General features: G+C 45.1%; 1 protein-coding gene across 1 annotated transcript in view; it reads right to left on the reverse strand.

The window, feature by feature from the left end:
- Positions 1–2,903: 2,903 nt before the first annotated feature.
- LOC139055916 (ribosomal protein S6 kinase beta-1-like) overlaps positions 2,904–21,222 on the reverse strand; it is a 129,045-nt gene continuing 110,726 nt past the window's right edge. The window contains exon 16 of the mRNA XM_070533561.1: positions 2,904–8,821. Coding sequence (XP_070389662.1) covers positions 8,816–8,821 — 6 coding nt within the window. The 3' untranslated portion in view covers positions 2,904–8,815. The remainder of the gene's footprint in view (positions 8,822–21,222) is intronic.

Here is a 21,222-nt window from a genome sequence, read left to right on the forward strand (position 1 = left end):
GTCATCTTTTCAGGCACCGACTAGGCGGCGGCGGCGGCAAACTACGTGATCGGTTTCAGGCACCGTCTAGGCTGCGCCGGCAACCTACGTGATCGGACAGCAGCGTCGCGCTCAGCATTATGCAGCCCTGCGCATTGTGCTCCCCTCCCCCATCCCCGCGTGCTCCTGCCGCACAGGAAGTCGGCGCCGGCAGGCGTCATCTTTTCAGGCACCGACTAGGCGGCGGCGGCAACCTACGTGATCGGACAGCAGCGTCGCGCTCAGCATTATGCAACCCTGTGCATTGTGCCCCCCCTCCCCCCCATCCCCGCGTGCTCCAGCCACACAGGAAGTCGGCGCCGGCTGGCGTCATCTTTTCAGGCACCGACTAGGCGGCGGCGGCAACCTACGTGACAGGACAGCAGCGTCGCGCTCAGCATTATGCAGCCCTGCGCATTGCGCCCCCCCCTCCATCCCCGCGTGCTCCTGCCGCACAGGAAGTCGGCGCCGGCAGGCGTCATCTTTTCAGGCACCGACTAGGCGGCGGCGGCGGCAAACTACGTGATCGGTTTCAGGCACCGTCTAGGCGGCGGCGGCAACCTACGTGATCGGACAGCAGCGTCGCGCTCAGCATTATGCAGCCCTGCGCATTGTGCTCCCCTCCCCCATCCCCGCGTGCTCCAGCCGCACAGGAAGTCGGCGCCGGCAGGCGTCATCTTTTCAGGCACCGACTAGGCGGCGGCGGCGGCAAACTACGTGATCGGTTTCAGGCACCGTCTAGGCGGCGGCGGCAACCTACGTGATCGGACAGCAGCGTCGCGCTCAGCATTATGCAGCCCTGCGCATTGTGCTCCCCTCCCCCATCCCCGCGTGCTCCAGCCGCACAGGAAGTCGGCGCCGGCAGGCGTCATCTTTTCAGGCGCCGACTAGGCGGCGGCGTCATCCTACGTGATCGGACAGCAGCGTCGCGCTCAGTATTATGCAACTCTGCGCATTGTGCCCCCCCCCCCTATCCCCGCGTGCTCAAGCCGCACAGGAAGTCGGCGCCGGCAGGCGTCATCTTTTTAGGCGCCGACTAGGCGGCGGCGGCAACCTACGTGATCGGACAGCAGCGTCGCGCTCAGCATTATGCAGCTCTGCGCATTGTGCACCCCTCCCCCCCATCCCCGCGTGCTCCTGCCGCACAGGAAGTCGGCGCCGGCAGGCGTCGTTTCAGGCACCGACTAGGCGGCGGCGTCATCTTACGTTATAGGACAGCAGCGTCGCGTCAGCTTGAAGCCGATGTCACTGGCCTGCCAAAACTTTTGCACTCAGCATTATGCAGTTCTGCAATTTCTGCAAGTATGCAATTTTGCCTTCTTTCCTACTACCGGATGTACTCATCCATGGGCTTGGTGGATTCCTGGCCCAAACGCCATTTCGAGCCTCAACGCTCCCAAGTGCGTCAGAATTCAGCACGCGCGTCCTTACAGGCAATTAAGTTCGCGGAGTGGATGGCTAAGTGGTGGCGTCCTGCAATGGTGGGTGGCTTACTGGGTCTTTTTGAGAGTAGGCAGCATTGTCCCGATGGTTTTCTGTAAGAAAATGTGTCGCTTAGAACGGTCATGACCTCTCAACTCGTTTGACCCCACTTGCGATTTTGTGGTCGAGGCTACTGCATCTGAGGTACGAACTTGCCGGTTTATGCAAGCAGTAAGAACAAAGAAGAAATGTAGCCCATTTTTAAATCTATTTAGAAATGTTGGAACCATTTTTGTCTCATTGCAGCAGTTTATGCTGTATTTCAAGTGCCTATTCTATCAAAAGCGCGAGGTTAATTGCTTGTGATCAGACAATGTGGCCTGTAATTGAGGAGGAGGCAAGGTAGGTTGTTCGAGGCAATTAAATTCATTTGTAAAAAAACCTGTGCAACTCAAACCTGCTTTTTTAAGGACATGACGGAAGTGTTCAGAGGAACGTAGCTAGCGAATTCCATAGACATCCGCTGACAGAGAAATCACCGGAGTTGCCCTTCGAACAAGGCTGTCCTTTGTAAGCAGCACTGCTCTCGTACATCTGCCTCCAAATTATAAGACATCAAAATTGACATTTTGTTTCATACTGCCTACCCTGGATCAGCTTTTTGGCACTATTTGGGGGGGGGAAAGGGGGCAGGTGGAAATTTGGGGGGGGGGGGGCAGCTGCCCCTCTGTGCCCCCCCCTTCCCGGCGTTACCCCTGATTAGTTTCCCTTGTAATGATCCATTTCCATTTTCCCTTGTAATGATCAACCTCTTAAAACGAAATTTAAAAAATAAGTTTCTGAAAAATATTTTATCAGTCTAAATTGATCTAGTGTTTTTTATTATCATCCCTCTAGGGCAGTGAGTGGTTAATATAGAGTTTTAGCATGTGTGGCATTCCTGGTATATGCAAGCAGATTACCAGGTTAGCGGAGGCGTAAATGTGAGTGGTTGGATTGGTGGTGCAGAGCTCTAACAGACAAACACAAAAACATAAAGCTATTCTACTTTGCTGCTCGTGTAAATTTTCAGTAGCGGTGCAACTATGAACATGTTGCCTTTTCCATGTTCTTTCTTTACAGGAACGTTCATAGAACATGAAAACGTCTGCATAAGGTATTGTGGCCACATGAAGCATCACAAGATGTTGCTACCAGTGTTCAGTAATCTGCTATTATGCAAACACCATTGTGTATACCAGAATACTGGACACACCAAAACTCTCTAATGTCATTTTTTGTGCCCATGTGGCACATGCATAACAAACATGCGGCCTCTTTTTGCTCCCCACTTTGGCCAAATGCAGCTGCCATGGCGAGCAACAAAACTTGTGATCTTGCACAAGGCAACAGGATGCCACAGCTGCTAAGTCACTGCAGCAGGCTAAAGCTGCAAGTGTGGAGTAGGGATCACAGGAATAGAATTATTTTGGATTATCCATGTTTTATTTCAATAACATATTGCAACCTAAACATGTATCTCAGCATATCTGTAACAATACAAAAGGAAAAATGTAGAACATAAGTGAACACCGGTCAGAGAAATTTCAAAACAAAGGTAATATATAAGAAACACTTCAGAAGCTCGTCTCCTATACAAAATGTAAAACATGAAACCAATAACTGAGTAATACCTACACTACAACAAGTTACACTCAAAAATATATTAAAAACTAGGGCGAAAAATGCACATGCTTGCTGTATTCGTTTCTCATGTAAGGCTGTTTTTCCAGTCCACGTCTGTCGGGTGAAAAAAAACCTGTGCAGCGAGGGCTGAAATTCAGCCCAAATGTTCATGCAATTTGTGTAGCACTTTGGAGGCTATCACAAATGGCAATGAAATCCCAAGGCATTCCTTTGAGACCAACTGACAGCACTCTCTTTCGTAGCGACAGTGCCACACTTGTGCGCAATCTTGTGCAAAGCTTATTGCAACAAACACTCTCCTGTAAAATTACATTACCACACAGGGGAACTACAAGTGACAACCGTTGAACAAAACGAGGCTACTCGCCCCCACCCTACAAAATGAATATGTGCTGCAGTTTGCGCAGCCTCTGTATCTCAGTAGCACTCGGCAATCGTGGTCAACAATGACTGTAAATATGCTCTCAGTGCATGGTTGTACAACTATTGCATAAACCACGAGTACTTTCCCTTGTTCAGTGTAGCATGAATTTCGGAGGTAAATGTGCAATGTCATGGGCAAGCTGGCAGCAATGAACTGGGCAATACAGGGGCCACCAGTTCTTATCCCAATACCACACAACGTCCATGCAGATGAAGTTGTGCGAGGCCATCTAAATACGCATGTATGTTACCATTGCAGAAGCGCGGCATATACCCTGGGCTTTTGATAGGATGGCGTTTTGCACTAAAAGAAACAGACGAACAAGATCACAGCTACATGGCTAGACCATTTTTAAGTATATGTGCAGTGTTAAAATGTTAACCTACCAACTCATCCAACATGCTCAATTGATTCCTTACCATCTTGGTGTACATTCTCTGTGCACATGCTCTTCTCGTACACCCCACCCCATTTTTCTTTTTAGTGTCTTCAGTCAACTTCTGCTTTACTGTCAAAAGATAGCAGTACTGAAAAACATCTGAGAGGCTGCCGGAAACTAAATGACATGCTAAGTATTTTTTCATCTCCTTGCTGTAACAGTGCACGCTTTACCTGTGCATTACTGACATCCTGATCATTCAAGCCACTACAGGGTGGCATTATAGGAGTAGTAATAGTTTGGCAGAAAGCCTGGCAACTATGAGAAAAAAAAAATGCAGCAGGTCAGCAGCAATTAGTGGACACCATTCAACTGCTGCTGCCGCATAATGAGGACAGCCCTCCTATGTTCAGACAGCATCATACGATAGTTCCCCTGTGGGTTGATTTCTTTTTCTGTGGTCTTTCTGTTGGTGAAGCACTGCTCTTTCAGAAACTAGTATGGGCAAAAATAAGTACTCCCGGCATAGTGCCGGCCCCAATCTGGGCACTCTTGTCATATGAAACGTGTGCTTGGCCTTCAAGCCTCCTAGGAGGGGCCAATCAAAACCAGAATTCACTGCTTAAAAGACATTGTGACAGCATGCTCACATGTTTCAACTAGAATCCAACAGGAAAAAAAAAAGCAATTGATATGGCAAATGTGCTGTACACATCTTCAGTGACCAAAGTTGACACGCTGTCTGGTGCACAATTTACATTGGTCCAATATCACTCACACAATTTTCACACCACAATGTTTCCATGAAGTGGCAATGTTGCTAGTGTTGGAATATCTAGCACTGATATCAAGCAGATGAGTTTTTCTGCTGGGAAAGCCATAGTGGAGGAGTTACACTGTGTGCAAAAACTAACTTCCCACACAGCCATCAAGCACTGTTCCTCACAGACATGCAAACTATGAAGCCACTCTCAAAACGCTTCTCGTGACACAGTTCTCACCAGGATTTTCCTTAAGCCGTCAGACACTCTGGGAGAGATTCTGGCAATCCTTCCAAGACTAGTGGTGTGCCACTAACCAACCCAGACACACCTGATGTGTAAAAAACTGCTAGAAAAGCGCTCTTCTTTCTTGGCACTTGATGGCAGCCTTGCTGATGCAACGGCTGCACACAATTGTTTGCAGTTGCCGGGAATACTCCTGGAGCTCACACTTGCATTATCAATGTAAAGCTGCAATGTGGCTTAAGAACGGGAACAAAAAAATGCGCACCACTGAGCTTGGACATCTCCATGAAATTCGATTCTTTCCTTTCACAAATACTTTCCTTCTACGCTATGGAATGACATTCAGTATAGCGGTCCAATCAAGGGCAACGCTGCTCGATTTACTGAGAGCACGTTTTGGCCATGTGAGTTACCCCTATGGGAGTGCTGGCCAATACCTTGTATACAAATGCCCTTTTGGCAGATAATAGTGGAGACACTGTTGCACCGGCAATGATGAAACTCAGATGCTCCTCTCATTGCACAAAATAAGTGTTCACAGATCTTGACATGTTCGACAATCTCAGAATGCACCTTCTGATCCCTCTGCGAAACCTTGTGGAGCTTTTGCCTCCTGTGTTGCAAAGCCAACATTTTGTGACATTACCACAGCTGACCTACACTGAATTAACCCCAGGAGATCTTAAGTTACCCTCTTTGAGCAGCACTGAGTATGAAAACTTCCCAGTTCAAGCAATGCCTATTAAGCTAAATTAAATCTGCTGGGCCCTGTGTCTGGTTACATTTGTAGTTAACAAAACAAAGTTAAATTCTTCTGCAGCTTGCACAAGCATCTTGAAAACGAAAGGTGAACTACACCACTAACTGCAGGCAGTGTATAACTCTGTTAAAAAAAAATAATTCTGTCATGCCTTCAGGTTCATCTAGAAGCTCTTGCTCTAAACAGCACACCTCTTGAGCAAGAGATGGCTGCCAAATAATTGGCGCACGCATGTGCAGTGGGGGGAGGGAACAAAATTCTGCATGCATAAACAGGAAGGACACTGCTGTCATTCTGACTCAGCAGCATGACCCAATACAGTGCCTATGCATCACATCATACCATCACAAAATTACACCACACAGCTGTCCACACTGCACTAACCACTGGTTAATATGGGCTGCTCGTCAAGTCGCTCAATGAGACCAAAACATTTTGAGATGGAAGCAAATATTGTGCATGCTTCAGAGCAGCCTTTGAAGATAGCAAGAAAAACTACAGTTTTTAACTACAGCTTTTAAGACATCACATACGCAGAACACCAGTTAGATTAAAAACAGCAGAAACAGACTCCCTCATTGAAAACTTTGTGGCTCTCAGCTCAAATGGTGTGCAGTGATTTTCAGTTGCGTTGCCGCCCCTCGTCCCGCAGTGCCCGCAAGACATGGCACGATAAGGCACTAACACTCGTTCTTTGCATGCGAGAGAGTTGACCTACTGCAAAATGTTTTGCTCTACCACTGAGAAAAATTGTGTGGCATGACAACACTAATTTGGCACCACAAGTCTGGTGCATGTCTTCTAAACAGTCCAGAGCACTACATGCCATTCGTTTGGTGCATTTTCTTGCAACTGCAATGCACAAAATCAAACGCAACACGCACAGCTTAGAATTTGTAACCACGATCACAACACACGAACACAAACGAAGGAAAGATGCTAATGGCAAAATATTTCAGTCTTCGTTCAGAAGGTGTTAACACAAGGGAAAAAAGAATGCAAACACTGTTCATTGGATAAGCCTCGTTGTAGCAAACACCAATAAAACATGAAGGAAGATACGTAATGCCAGAAAACACATATGTAAAATAGGCTGCATGACAACTAGCCTTGGGCAGCTGCAACTTTCCTACGCACAGCCACACTGTGCAGACTCAAAAAAGGGCTCATGAAGTAATGAGTATGGGGCACACAACAAAGGCTGAATTTGGGTTCGACTGACATATACAGGGACAAGCACGCATAATTTCTTGTGCTGCTGCAGAAATATTTCTGCACCGAGTACACAATAATGCAAGCACTAACACCCCAGTGGGTGACAGAGCTGGGGAAACTAGGCACCGCGACTAGAGCTGGTGACATGCAAGGCACCAACCAGAAGCCTCGAATGTGATCGAGGAGGTTGAATAAGATCAAAGCTGCATGCTGGCTACTCACACAGCTGGTATTGCGTAAGAGAACTTAAATAAAGAAGAGAGAAACAAGGAGACAGGCAGATGAAGTGCGATTGTAGTCGAGCAAAAACTGTTTTGTTATTAGCCTGTGTCAGCACTGGGACAGCTGCATTCGTTTGGCTGCCTGTTTTAGACTGAGGCGGTTGTGCATGACTGCCAGTTAACAATAAGGCACCTTCATTTGATGACGAGGTCTTTTTTTTTCCTTTTCAGATTCCTGTCTGTACACCTGCTGCCTTGGTTAGAGTGACTGCGCCCCCACCCCCTTCAGCTCACTACAACATACACTTTCACCACCCGTTACACTTGTTCAGCGACCACCATGAAGACTTCGGGCAGCATGCATATGATGAAAAAGCACTGCCAGCAGAAAACATTCAGCCCTTGATGGCACAATAGAAGCAGAGAACTGCTATAGCACAAAGAGGAAGAAAATGTCCTTCATGCAGTCAGTATGCAAATGGAAGGTTCAGAACTCTAAAATCTCTTATTGCAGAAGGTGCGTACAAAAATAAGAAATCAAGCGTGCCGCAAGGATCTTTCTGGTTGTTTCGGAAGCTGTGCAACTGCAAGACGATCGGCAATGATTTGAGAGCACCATAGTTACGTTTTTGTTTCTTTGTCTGGAACGCTGCTACAGCAGTGTTTGGCTGAGAACAGAGAAAGGCTATGCTAACACAGGGTAACAACCATTGCAGCAGTGCTGACGCAGCTCTATAACACATTCACGCACTTCCATGCAGGCACAGATTTGTTTGGCAACACTGTGGCAATTAGAAGAGAAAACTTTGCACTGCTGAACGATGCCACGGAACGACCAACACCAGTGCCGAGTTCGTAGTGCCGTCAATAGGCAGTCCACAGTTGAAGACCGCATGATCGAGGAGCTCATGATGAGACAGGTCTACTACGGGACAAAGAACGAGCTTGAGTTTCTGATTCACAAGGGCTTAGGCCAAAAAATGGTAGGGGGCACTTCACCTGAAGCTCCAAGCACAAAGATTCTCCCTACTTGTGGAGAACACACAAACTGTGCGTGCAAATAACCCCCCGCTTTTTCATTTTACACATATGAGCTACTATACACAGAGCAAAAAGATGCAAGGTGGCACACACACACACATACGCACACACAAACGTAAAAAATAAAGCTTGAATCAAGACAGACAACAACAGAAACAAACAGAAAGCACAAACGAAGTCGCTAATAATAGAAAGTTCAGAAGGGCCTAGGTGGTCATCGCCAAAACATGGCACCCGTTGCCATTCACATGTTTGGCAGGGCCCGGGAACTGCAGAAGCAGGATGCATGTGTACGCTCCACACATATAGTTCAGACTTGACTGAGTGGGTTCACCATCTGACTGCACGAGTGGTCAGGCACAAAACAATAAACAAGCTTGACTGCACATGCCTGCATGTCCTCTCTCCAAGCGCAGCAGCCGCTGCCCTTGTCCGACGTGTCAGAGAATGGGGAGAGAGTATGTGTCCGACCACATCTGGATCCGTAGACGTGTTAGAAATCTGTTTCTGTTTTCTTGCAGATTTTGCTGCTCTCGCAGCGAGCCACCAACATGGCAGCAGGCCCCCAGAGGGCTTGGCACGTGAGACTATTGGGAGACAACTTGGAAGCCAGGAGAAGCCAGTCACAGGATGGCAGCTGCATTACGGCTGCGAGAAAGAGGGTGACAACAGGTCCAAGCAAAGCACAGGTGTATGACAAAGTTTTGTATTTTTTCTTGGCGATGCAGTTGTTCCTTTTTTTCCTGGTACAATATCACAAATACTTCTAATATGAACCATACTTCGCAAGTTGTGCTACAGTTATGCAGAAATCCACGGTCAAAAATGAAAGCAATCCAAATTCATACACCTAATTCATGTTGGAGAACACCGAGACATAATTTGAAGTCAGCCATCAGAATTTACTCCAATGCCACACTGGTTTCTTGTTTCAACAGAAAAAGGCAGTAGGAGCTACAAATATCTCAAACGTATTTACTAGCCTATTGGCCTTGATGCTTCTGAAATACTCACAGACTTAACAAACCTGCAAGAATACATCATGCCAGTCTATCTTTTGTTGCTGCACCAACAAACTACACAAGTAGTGACCCCTCTTTCTGGCTTTCTGTCAGCAACTAACTGAGACCAAAAGGCAAAAAGCGTATGCAAACCAGCTCGAAACTTTGATTCAAAGCCCAGCTGAAATGACAAAGCTTGTGGTCATTTACTAAAGCTACTACAACATACTAAATACAACATAATAAAGCTCGAACACAAAAACAATGAAAGGACTGTACTCATTCTCTGCACTAAGAGAAGCCCAAATATGAGGAAATAGTATTTTGAAAAGTGTGATGTGAATGTAAGCTCGGGCTTACATTCTTTGGTAATCAATGTTTTTGTACCGAAGGAATGAAAATTAGTCGCTAGATGAATTCTTCATTGGTCTGAACCTATTTCGTGTTTCCCTTTGATATTCCTTAGCTGTGGTTTACAGAGCAATATTTTTCGTAAACAGAAATTTTAGATAACATGTTATGGCATTTTTACTAAGTGCACGAGGAGTGCCATTCTTCAACGAGGAAATGAGATCACTTTCAATGAACAAACTTTTAACGCATTTATCCAACTGGTTTCACTACATGCGACTGCCTTGTCAAAGAGGTCCTGAACCACCTCTCAGGCTTGGTGAAAAAACACAGTCCGCAGATAGCATACGCTGCTGTGAACATCTCAGCCAAATTTTGCAGTCGTGCACGGCACATGGAGCTTGCAAGCAGAGTGCGAAATCACCTTTTCTTTCAAATGCTTTCTTTTCAATGGAACCCTCTTTCTAATATTTTTTGGGCTGCTTTATTTTGTCATATAGCAGGTTCCCATATGCTGCTGCTATTGGCCAATAGCAGACATCAATCAAAAAGGGTGTTTGGGTCACTATGCATCTTATTTCCGTTACTGTGTATATTTATTGATGGAGTTTAATAAACTGGCTGAAGTGAAAATCTGCATTCTAATTTCGAAAAGAATTGCATACTTCCAGAAAGCGCCGACCATTGTCTGCTCAAGCTCAGCAGTGGCCCTCCGCACAGGAATTGAAGTTTAGCCGCCCTGCCTATCGGTGTCATAGCTGTTGAATCTTGCTGATTCCGACTAGTTTTGAACACTCAACTAGCCTCAAAGAGCATGAAACTTAAGGACAGATCACATAAGCATGCGCTTGCTTCTGGCCGCTCCTGGCTAGACCTCACTTCGTACTAAGCTATTCATAGCACTCCAAAATGCGCATGTTGGACGTGGCTACTACCCATCAGTCAAACTGGTCCGCACCACATATAGCACGACCATACTGGAGCATAAAAGTGTGAGCGCACACTCAAGCCTTGTTGTGCAAAGGAAGTGCGGTGCATCCACTCTACAGTTGCATGCAGCAGCCAGGGGCGTAGCCGGGGGGGGTGCTTATGGGGCTTTAGCCCTCCCTCTCCCCCCCCCCACCACCGAAATTTTTTCGCGCTGTCCATGCACGGCCCACCAAAGCAACCGCCGGCATCAGAAATCATTCTGGATTTTGTCTAGAATGTACTTTTCACGCTTGAAAAGACATTTCATTGCGAACTCGGGCTGGATTTCGTGGCAACGCTCATGCACCTGGAGTCGCATAACGCAAGGAGCCCCATCCGAGCACCAAATTTGAAGGGCGTTTTGATGGCGAACGGACTCACCGCGGCAAGTCGCGGAGGCCACGGAATCTACGGAGCGCATGGATGTCAATTCCGAAACTTTATGCCTATAAATTCACATAAACTTTTGATGCAAAAGGTGCATTGACATTTCCAAAGTTGTGCTTCAGATTTTCAACTGCGGAACTTTGTGGGTTTAATGTAGTTATAAACATTTGACGCCAAAGATGCATTGACTTTTCTAAAGTCTTACATCGGAACATACGAGACAAGCAACCAATCAACACACTATCAGGCAAAATAAAGCAATAAAGAACCAATCAGTAAATCAATCAATCAAGTTGGCAAAGCACGCAGCGAGGTCCGATGAGACGAAGGGTTGTGGTGGTTCATTCATGCCGTCATGTCACATAAAAAATATATCAAAATTTTTTTTTCACCTACACCAAAGCATGCATGTCAAGACACTATAGCCAGCCAAAGTAACTACGTTCCTATTTATTTTTTCTACTTTGACTTTGAGGGGGGGTGGGGGGTGGAATGGGTGAGCCGACGACGGTGGCTAAGTTTTGTGTGCGCCAAGTAGAAAAGTGGGGAACAAGCGCGCCGCCTTCCGTCGCGCACGATACATCAGGGAGAGTGGATGGAATGGGGGCGGGATCTATGATTCTATGATTGCGCAACATGTTCATTTGCGTTGTCTGACGCATTACATACCGTGACTTTTTCTTAGATAGCTAGATTTATTGGATACTTATGCGCATACTTAAATATCTTGTTGCCGGGTTTTGTGCATACGCGCAGTGAACTTTGTTTCCAATGTCACTTTTTTTCTTTTTATCAAGCTGTATCTTCGCGTTTGTATATGCCATTGTATCTTAGCATTTCTATGTACGAGGGCGATTGAAATGAAAGTTTGCCTACCCACCCCGCGCAATAATGGTTCGATTCATTATCTGCGAGGCAAGCGCGTAGCACACAGGCATCTCTTCATTTACAAAAGTGACACACAGCTGTGAGGATAAATGTTCTTTAATGCTCTCTTGCACTGGGTTGAACATGGTTGCGTGACGTAATGGATGCTCCAGAAGTTGAGCAGCGTGGTGCCATGAGGTTTTTGACAGCTGAAGGTGTTTCCCAAAAAGAAATTAGTCGCCGTATGGCTGCCGTATTCATTGAACATTTCATTTCATTGGCCACTCTGAAGCATTGGAGTAAACGATTCAAAGAAGGATGTGAAAGTTGCAAAGACGATCCAAGACCGGGCCAAAGCCATCGTGCAATCACCCCCAACAAAATTCCAAAGCTTGATGATCTGATGAGACAAGAACAGAGCATAAGCACTGATGAACTGGCAGAGTGCCTGGACATCAGTCACGGTTCGGTTCACGCCATAATTCATGAACATCTCGGTTATCGGCTTTTATGTGCGCGATGGATGCCCAATATTTTGAACCACCGCCAGAAGGCGGAGAAGATCGGCGCTACCTTGACTCATCTAATCCGGTATCATAATGAGGGTGACGATTTATTGTCTGCAACTGTGATCGGGGACAAACCATAGTGCCACTACTGCGAGCCTGAAACACGGCGGCAAAGCTTACAGTGGAAACATTCGAATTCAGCACCCCCAGAGAACGTAAAGGCTGCCATTACCGCTGGAAAGGTGTTGAGTTTATTATTTTTTTTTTGATCATCAGGGCCCATTACTGATAGAATTTGCTAAATCTTGAGAGACTATCAATTATTTCCGATATTGTGAAACGACGGATCGGTTGAGATCCTCAATCAAGAACAAACGACGTGGAAAATTGACGAATGGGGTCATCTTGTTCCACGATGATGCCCGTCCCCACGTTGCTGATGTGGTTAATATAAAACTGGAAAAGTTCAAGTGGGAAAAGCTGCAACATCCACCACACAGCTCAGACCTGTCGCCTTGCGACTTCCACATGTTGGGGCAGCTGAAAAAACAGCTCAAGGGAACCAGATTCGTGTCGGACTATGACGTGAAAGAGTCAGTTGCAGGCTTCTTGAAGCAGCAATCCAAGGAGCTTTATGAGACGGGAATCACGCAACTCGCTATTCAATGGGAGAAATGTCTAAATGCTCATGAAGACTATACTTTTAAATAAAGTACCCTGTTTGTCATGTATTCCCACTGGCTCATTTTTATTTGACTCACCCTCGTATATTTTGCAGAACTGCCGCTTTTTATACGTGCTCTGTGTTGCGACTATAATTTCGATGCAATTACTCACGACACACGACCGGACACATGACTGCTCCTGCGTAGTACATTCGAACAAATGACCGCGTCATTGAGGTTTTTCACTGGCCGTTGCATATGTACAAGAATGTGATCAAGGTTATTGAATGAGAAAGTTTCATTAAAACATTTGTCATCAACTTGTTCATTTCATGGCCTTTACATTTTTCATGTCAGCGACATGTACTGCTTTGCTGGTTTCTAACTGATATAGTTCTAAAGTTTGTGTGGTATGTTCTTTACTTATTAGATAGGCAAAAAACATGGAAGCATTGACATCAGGTACTCTGGGCACAATTTTTGGCACATACGAGTACATTCTTTTATAAAAGAATACCTATTTTACTTCTTTTGACAGTGTGTAGCATTCAAGAATTCGTTTGCAGCATCTTTGGCAATGACAATGCAGTTATTATTCACGTATTTGAAACCTCGACAAATTGTTTAAGAGGAAGCTTTAGCTCGGGCCTAACTCCGACGCGGCCTATTCAAGTACATGTAAAACAGAGAAACACTTTTCTGAGATAACTCTTCGATCGCCTTTCTTGAAATTTGTTGCACTTGAGAGATAAATTCTAGTGTCTGTTGGAAGTGGAATTACGGTTTAGGGTCTGAATTTTGTTTAAATATCTTGAAAAATTTGAAAGTTCGAAAAGAATAGAAGCACGAGGTTTAAAGCTAATAGCTCTGCATCAAGAACAGATATTGCGGTTCTGTAAACAGCACCTGTTATAACAGTCAAAGCGGACAAATTTGATATGTCAATTTGTATCTTACGTTAACTGGTTACGTTGTGTACAAGGGTTCTGCAAAAGCCGTATTTCCACAATATTAAATTTTTTGAGATTCATGTGTAACATATCAATTTTGTCCGCTGTAGATGTACTATTGGATGCAATTCACAGAATTGCGATATTATTTTTCGTTGTTGAGTTATAGAGTGTTAAACTTGATTGTTTCGTTTTTTGAAAATTAGTGATCTTTTCCAAATTTTGATGAAGAACTGACAGCCTAAATGAAAAAATCGAAACTAAAAGTGAGTAGAATAGTAGTGAGTAGTAGTAGTGAGTAGTTTTTATTTTACATGCAACAAACCTGGTCAAATTTGGTGCAGTGGTTGCCAAGAACAACATATTTTCATGTATTTAGATGAGCACCCGAGCTAAAGCTTCTTAAGGAGGCAGCCGAGCTGCAATGTGAGCGAAATGTGGCACCTGAAATTGTTAATTGTGAAGTTAGTTTAGGTGAATGGATGCAGGTAAATTCCTCCAAAAATTTCCAGACCAGGGCAGACTGCAATTTCGCCAGCGTAGCACAGTTCAACTGTGTCCAGATTATCACAGCACTTCTGCCAGGCTTCTGTCAATTGCAACCAATCATTGAGCACCTTAACCGAGAAAGTGCATGTGCAAGGTTGAAGATTAATACGCAGAAGACAAAGGCAATGTTTAATAAAGGGAACAAGAGTTCATGACCACCAGTCAGCCTCTAGAGTATGTATGTTTCTCTGGGTCAATTACTCACAGGAGGTCCTGACCATGAGAAAGAAATTTACAGAATACAAATCAGTTGGAATGCTTATGGCAGGCATTACCAAGACCTTAGTGGGAGCTTACCACTGTCGTTGAAAAGAAAAGTAAGATCACTGCATTCTACCAGTGCTAACATATGGGACAAAAACTTTGAGATTAACAAAGGAGCTCGAGAACGAGTTAAGGACTCGGCAAAAAGCGATGGAACGAAAAATGTTTGGCATAATGTTAGGAAAAAGAAAGAAAGTGGTGCGGATCAAAGAGAAAACGGTGATAGCCGGTATTATAGTTGACATTAAGAAAAATAAAACGGAGCTGGGCAGGCCAGGTAATGCGTAGCGCATATAACTGGTGGACCATTAGAGTTAGAGATTGGCTGCCAAGGGAAAGGAAGCACCAGTCAGGGATGGCATAAAATTAAGTGGAGGTGATGAAATAAGAAAATTTGCACGTGCAAGTTAGAATCAGCTACCGCAAGACAGGGGTAATTGGAGATTTCTGGGAGAGGCCTCCGTCCAGCAGTAGACGTAGAAAAACGGGCTGATGATGATGATGATGACGCCCTACACTCCACATAAATTCCCAGGTTGTTTGCATTCCTGCTAGCTATTTGCGTTTCACACAGACCAAAGGTTCTGCTGGGAAGGGCACGTGAAGTTTTGCCTCAGGTATTCTTGGTTGTACACATTAGCATAATACACTGCAGACGTGATCATCACTGCTCGATCTGCGCACCACATGTTAGTCTGTTCACAATGCTTGAACCAGTGAGGCGCCTTCTAAACCCGTAATACCCAATGTAGCATTTTAAACGCTTTTGTAACTCAATATTCTGGTTTTGCCCACTCTGCTCCATCGAGGTGTGCTTGTGCTGTGGCACAGCTGCCAATGGGAAATTAGGTGCCGTTCTGCTCCTACAGATGATAGATACAGCCGGCTTTTTCACTCAATGGACCGTTTGAATGATGCTTTCGCATCGAAATTTCACTTCGTGTGGAAGTGTGTTCAGGCATCACACCATTAACCAATTTTCTGAACAACTGTATTGTAGCCCTGCAGCGCGACAAACTGGGCTGTGGGCAGGTGCCTGTACAGCAGAGAAAGTGTTTACATCCGTTCCAGTGAATAAAACTACATTGTATGCTGGTCTGCCAGGTTGCCTATAAATTTGGACTGAGTTGAATCTATTTACATTGAGTAAGCTTTATGTTCATGGCGCCTTCCATGCAGTTCGGTTTTTCTTCTCCTTTGTTCATGTAAAACGAGAAAAGTGCAAAAACAGTAAAGTGATGGTGAGAAGTACATTACTGTCAATTCCTTACTGTAATATACTTTTGAATTGTATACTTAATTTTACTGCCATATGCTTCAGTTTGTGAATAATGCTGTTATATTCTTTAAAGTTCTTATTTGTATAGCTAGCACATATTGGGGGTTTGTTCTGATAATCTCAAGTGCTTTTAACAATTCCAACAATTCCCCTAGCAAGACATTCTTTCGAGTTTCTTGCCACCTAATGCCAGGTACGACACCTCCTGGAACCAGTCAAGCTGCAGACCACAGCTTAGATATTTAGTTAGACCTCGGGGTTTTACATACCGAAACCGCAATATGAATATATCATCACCTGCCATGGTGGCTCAGCGGCTATAGTGTTGTGCTGCTAAGCATACGGTTGTGGGATAAAATCCTGGCTGAAGTGGCCGCATTCTGATGTGGGCAGAATGCAAAAATGCCTGTGTTCCGTGCATTGGGGGCACATTAAAGATTTCCTGGTGGTCAAGATTAATCTGAAGTGCCTCACTACAGCATGCCTCATAACCGAATCGTGGTTTTGGCATGTAAAACCCCAGAATTCATTCATTTATTTGATACGATTATGAGGAATGCTGTTCTGAAGGACTCCAGATTAATTTTAACCACCAGAGGTTCTTTAATGTTCACCTAAATCAAGGTATGCAAGTGTTTTTGGATTCTGTCCCCATTGAAATTCGTCTGCCATGGCCAGGACCGCACCTGTGCCTTCGAGCAGACCGCAGCTTTTAGCCCCAGGGGAATGTTTCTAGGGCAGATTAGAAAAAAAAAAACTAAATAAAATTGCAGCGACTGCTATAACAAGACTAGAGATGTGAAATTTTGAGGGGCACGAAAAAAACTGGTTTCTTTCATGTTTTTCTTCCGAAAAATATGAAAAACTGAAATATCATTGCGCACAGAGCTATGAAAAACCCAACACACTTGTATCTTTAATACCGAAAAAATGTAACTGTTACCTTATTGCATCACAATAGACCCAGCAGAGCTTCTGGGTTCAAAATGTAGGCACAATTTTACACCAATGCATTGATTTCACATCAAAGCGTCAAGACCGACATTTGTATCAATCCATGTCTATCACGGCTTCGCCGTGCAGCAGACGAAGCCTTCCGGACATTGAGGTTTAAGTGCGCGTACACAAATTTTTACACGAGATCCTAGCCTGTCACGTAGCTTGGTGGGCACATTTCCAAACTCGGACCAGTTTCTTTTACATGCCACAGGAGAAAGGGGATTCTACAGTATCCGACAGGCGAATGGGGCTCAAAGGCTGGTTGAAGCAAAGTCCTTGCCCCCCGCTCCCCCCTGGGTGAGTCCAGGTGCTTTGCAGACTCCCAAACTCCTTCTTTTGATCAAACATTTAGATACGTCAAAAGGAGTTGCATCACAACAGAATTCTGTGGGAAGTGCTGTTTTTTTTTTTCAATTTTATCCTGGTTGAAAAAAAATGAAGAAAACCTGCTCTTTTCCAAATTGTCAATGTTTTTTCTTTTTTTTTTTCAACTGCTTACATCTCTAAACAATACCAAGCTTGCAAGTGTGCTCTGGCTGGGAAGTGATCTTTTGTCTTTTGTGGACTGGTCGCGAGCGAGTACTTAGACGGTGCGAGTACTTAGAAGCTACCGGAGGGGCTTATACTATGGTGTTAGACAGCATGATCTAGTGGCAAAGCTGGTACTAAGCTGAGCCTTCTTCACTGCTTTCTGCATCCCTGAACTAATGTACAAGGGCATATAGAGAACCAAGACTAGCAAGATTAAAGTACAGGGTTTTGTCTCCCATAGCCATCACCTGGCTAGGAGAGATGCTGTAGTTGGTGTCCCTGGGTCAAGTTTGGCTACCTGGGAACAACTATGCTTGGGATTATTTAGTTGTACATGTTGACTGGAACACATTACTGAGCTTGTATATACCTTACAAGCAAAATAGAGAGCTGCTGGTTGCGTTTCATCCTAGCATTTTCCTTGTCACTTGCTCCAACAAAGTGGCCCCCTGGAGCTCAGCTGCAAAAATATACAGCAGCCAGCAACTACCATGCGGCACATGACAATTGCCCTTGCTCGCCAACACTAACTGCCAATGAAAACCACTTAAACATGCTCATAAAAATGAAATGATTGTTAACTGGTGGAGCTGTTGACAGGGATGCTCCCATTCACGAGTGTTTGTGCTTGGCATGCAGTGTGGGTGTGTTATGCATGCACACAGGCAAAAAACATCATCCGAAGCGTGGATGAGAAACTTTTGAGAAGTTTCAAAGTGCAAAGAACACACTGCAACAGCGTAGAGAACCATTGCCTTGATGTTCCACCTCTTCGAACCTCAATGTACTGTTAAACTGGTGGACCACACCAATGTTTGTTTTTTGAATTACTCCTTAGCTTGCCCCACTGCTGTAATGTCATTTTCTCTTGCCTGAAAATAGTATTTCTATATGGCCTGTTGAAAAAGCAGTAGCCTATTCATTCTGAAGACTTGTCTGAGAGTGACAATTCTCATATCAGATGAGGTTAAGCCACCAGCTTCATCATACGACAAGTAAATATTTAGCACTTGTAGTGCAAATTAATTTGGTGGTGTAGCATAGCCACGACCGGTGTACTATTTGGTTATACTGTTCTGAAACTAGCCCACATGACCAACCTTCCTTGCTGCGAACTCATAATAAAGTGCCCTTTCCTAAGCTATTGGTGCGAGAATCCCGAGTGCATGATGCGACTGACTAACATCCCCAAGCAACATCGGGTTTATAAGGCACAGTGGGAGCTTTCAGATGAATTACACCCGCGTAGAGTACCTTAATGTGCATTCAAAGCTTGGTGCACAACTGTTTTGCATTATGACCCCATTGAAACGAGGTCGCCGAGGCTGGCTATCACAACCACACATACTATAGTAACACAGCATAATTATACAGCGCAGTGTTACTGGCAACTGTCAGTGGTGATTGGTCCTTATTTTCTTGACTGTCCATCATTACCGGTGCTTGAATACCTAAGACTTGCACTTTACAACGCGTCGCCTCGTCACAACTGTCACAGGATTATCATCTGCACCTTGGTACAGCAATTGGGTGCCTCTTCAAAACACTCCTGTGACCATGTCGCATCGCTCTACTGACCGTCTGGACCAACAGCTCTGAGTTAGCGGCAACTGCCGAACAGCTGCCCCATGCAATACCTTTCTCTCCTGCCTGCTGCGTCGTCTCAGAAAGACCTGCAAGGCCCCTGCTACGCAGCTGGCAACACAGTCAGCACATGCATGGCATGGCCTCGAAGATCTTGTGCATACTCGCAGTCACAGAGCCCAAAGCACGTGTTGGGCATAACTTCCCCTGCAAAAATGATCTGTAGTACCTACTTGCGACAAAAGGCAATGAAAAGGTGTCCGACTAGCGGGCAGCAGTCGTGGAGGCCACGCCACGTGCGACGTCCCTTTGTTGCCTGTGGTGTGTAAGCACTAGTGCAATGTGACCAGATTCCTCGAATGCCAAAGCAGGACAGGAGAGAAGGGGGAGTGGGGGGGCAGATATAACATTATTCACATTCAACATTTATTCCATGTTTGGTTTATGTGAAAGGAAACTCCTTTCCAAGCTTATGAGCAAATTTTCACTTGCTTTTTGGCATTATTCCATGTGCTTTCAACACCACATGCGTCACAAGCAAGATGTCATGAAGATGCTGTCATCAGTAAGCTGGTTTGGCTATGGCTTCTAAGTCAATGCATTGAGAAGTCCATTGTAACTGGATCGAAAAAATGCATGAGCCGTAAAAATGGTTGTGCATTTTGGAGGGGTGCAACCTGAAAATGGTTTGGAAAGCGAGCCTTTCCCTTGCCCTCACGTGATTGATGAGAATCGCACTTTGATTAGCAAAAGGGCCACTGTGACCAATCATCCAAAGGCAAGTGAACAGTTTGCTTTGTGGACCACTATGAGATCACAAGCGCCGCTGTTGACTCAATTCTGGCAACGTTTTGCTATGTCGCCTGCCTCTAAAATTTGTTTTTTAAGGTAGCACCACCACATCCGAAAGCGAACAGCCGATTTGGCACCACAGGGCAGGTATTTCGGGCCAAGTTGGGGTCTGGATAGGGAAGAATGGGACAAAACACCCTCCCACAGGTAGGCCATGGGACAGCTGCACCACGGAGGTAAAAACGGGACACGTCACGCTTAAGTAAGGACATCTGGTCACCTTACACTAGCGAGATCTTGCTGGAAGAGCATGGCGTGCAATGGGCAAGCAATATGTTTCCTCAGTGCTCAGAGACATTGGAAACCACAAATGGGGCTGGCATGCAAACTCCAACTACTCTTCCTTGACTCGATTAGTGCATGAAGCAGTAATGCCCAAAGCACATGCACATTCTGCATTTCATGGATATCCCCGACTTGTTTACATTCCTGCTGGCTAATTTTGTACTGCAGCCATGACGTGATCTGGAAGTATGAGCAGTGACATACTAGACGAGTTCTTCTGAAGAATGTGCGCAGCCTTTCGTTTGAATTTTAAGCTGTTGTCAAAGCATACATTATTGTAGTAGTACGTAAGCACGGCCTTGTGCATGTAACCTATTCTTGGTTTGTAGCGTGAAGTGACACACACAGACAAGAAGAAGATGGGACAAGCGCTAACTCTTCAACTAAATTTTTGTAGAAACTATCGACATATATATAATTGACTGCAAATACCGCAGCATACAAACATGACAAGGTCTAAAGATTATCAGTTAAACATATCAAGAGGTAGGGAAGCCATAAAAACCAAACAACAAAAGGCAGCCAAAGTGTTAGCCCAAGCATCAATAGCTCTGTTATAAAGCAAATTTCAATATCTTCTCAGCATGTGTGTGGATCTCAAGCAGTGCCTTTTGTTTGGTTTTATTGGCGGTTACTACACAATTATTAGGAGATCATGGTTCAGCTAAGCTTTGGGGATTGCTGATAACGGTTCACGGTAACATTTAATCTTTTGAACATTGCATTTTTTACACCAGAAGTGAGATAGATGACATACTTTTAAGGCTCGTGTGGCTGGCATGCAGTCCTCGCGCAAAAACCACGATGTCCGAGACCTTTGCAGAATGGTAGCATGCCGCAGTAGACCCGAAAGTTTATGCTTCCGGCCAACTAGAACGCTTTGCTCCTCTGTGCAGAAAGCAGTCATGCCCTTCTGGTAGTAAAATGTATCGCAAGCTCTGAAATAAAAAATGGCGGCTGCACTTGAAGTTTCGAAATGACAGGTAATCGGAAACGGAACCGGGTGC

Source organism: Dermacentor albipictus, chromosome 2 (assembly GCF_038994185.2).
Source record: "Dermacentor albipictus isolate Rhodes 1998 colony chromosome 2, USDA_Dalb.pri_finalv2, whole genome shotgun sequence".
In the NCBI taxonomy this organism is placed as follows: Eukaryota; Metazoa; Arthropoda; class Arachnida; order Ixodida; family Ixodidae; genus Dermacentor; species Dermacentor albipictus.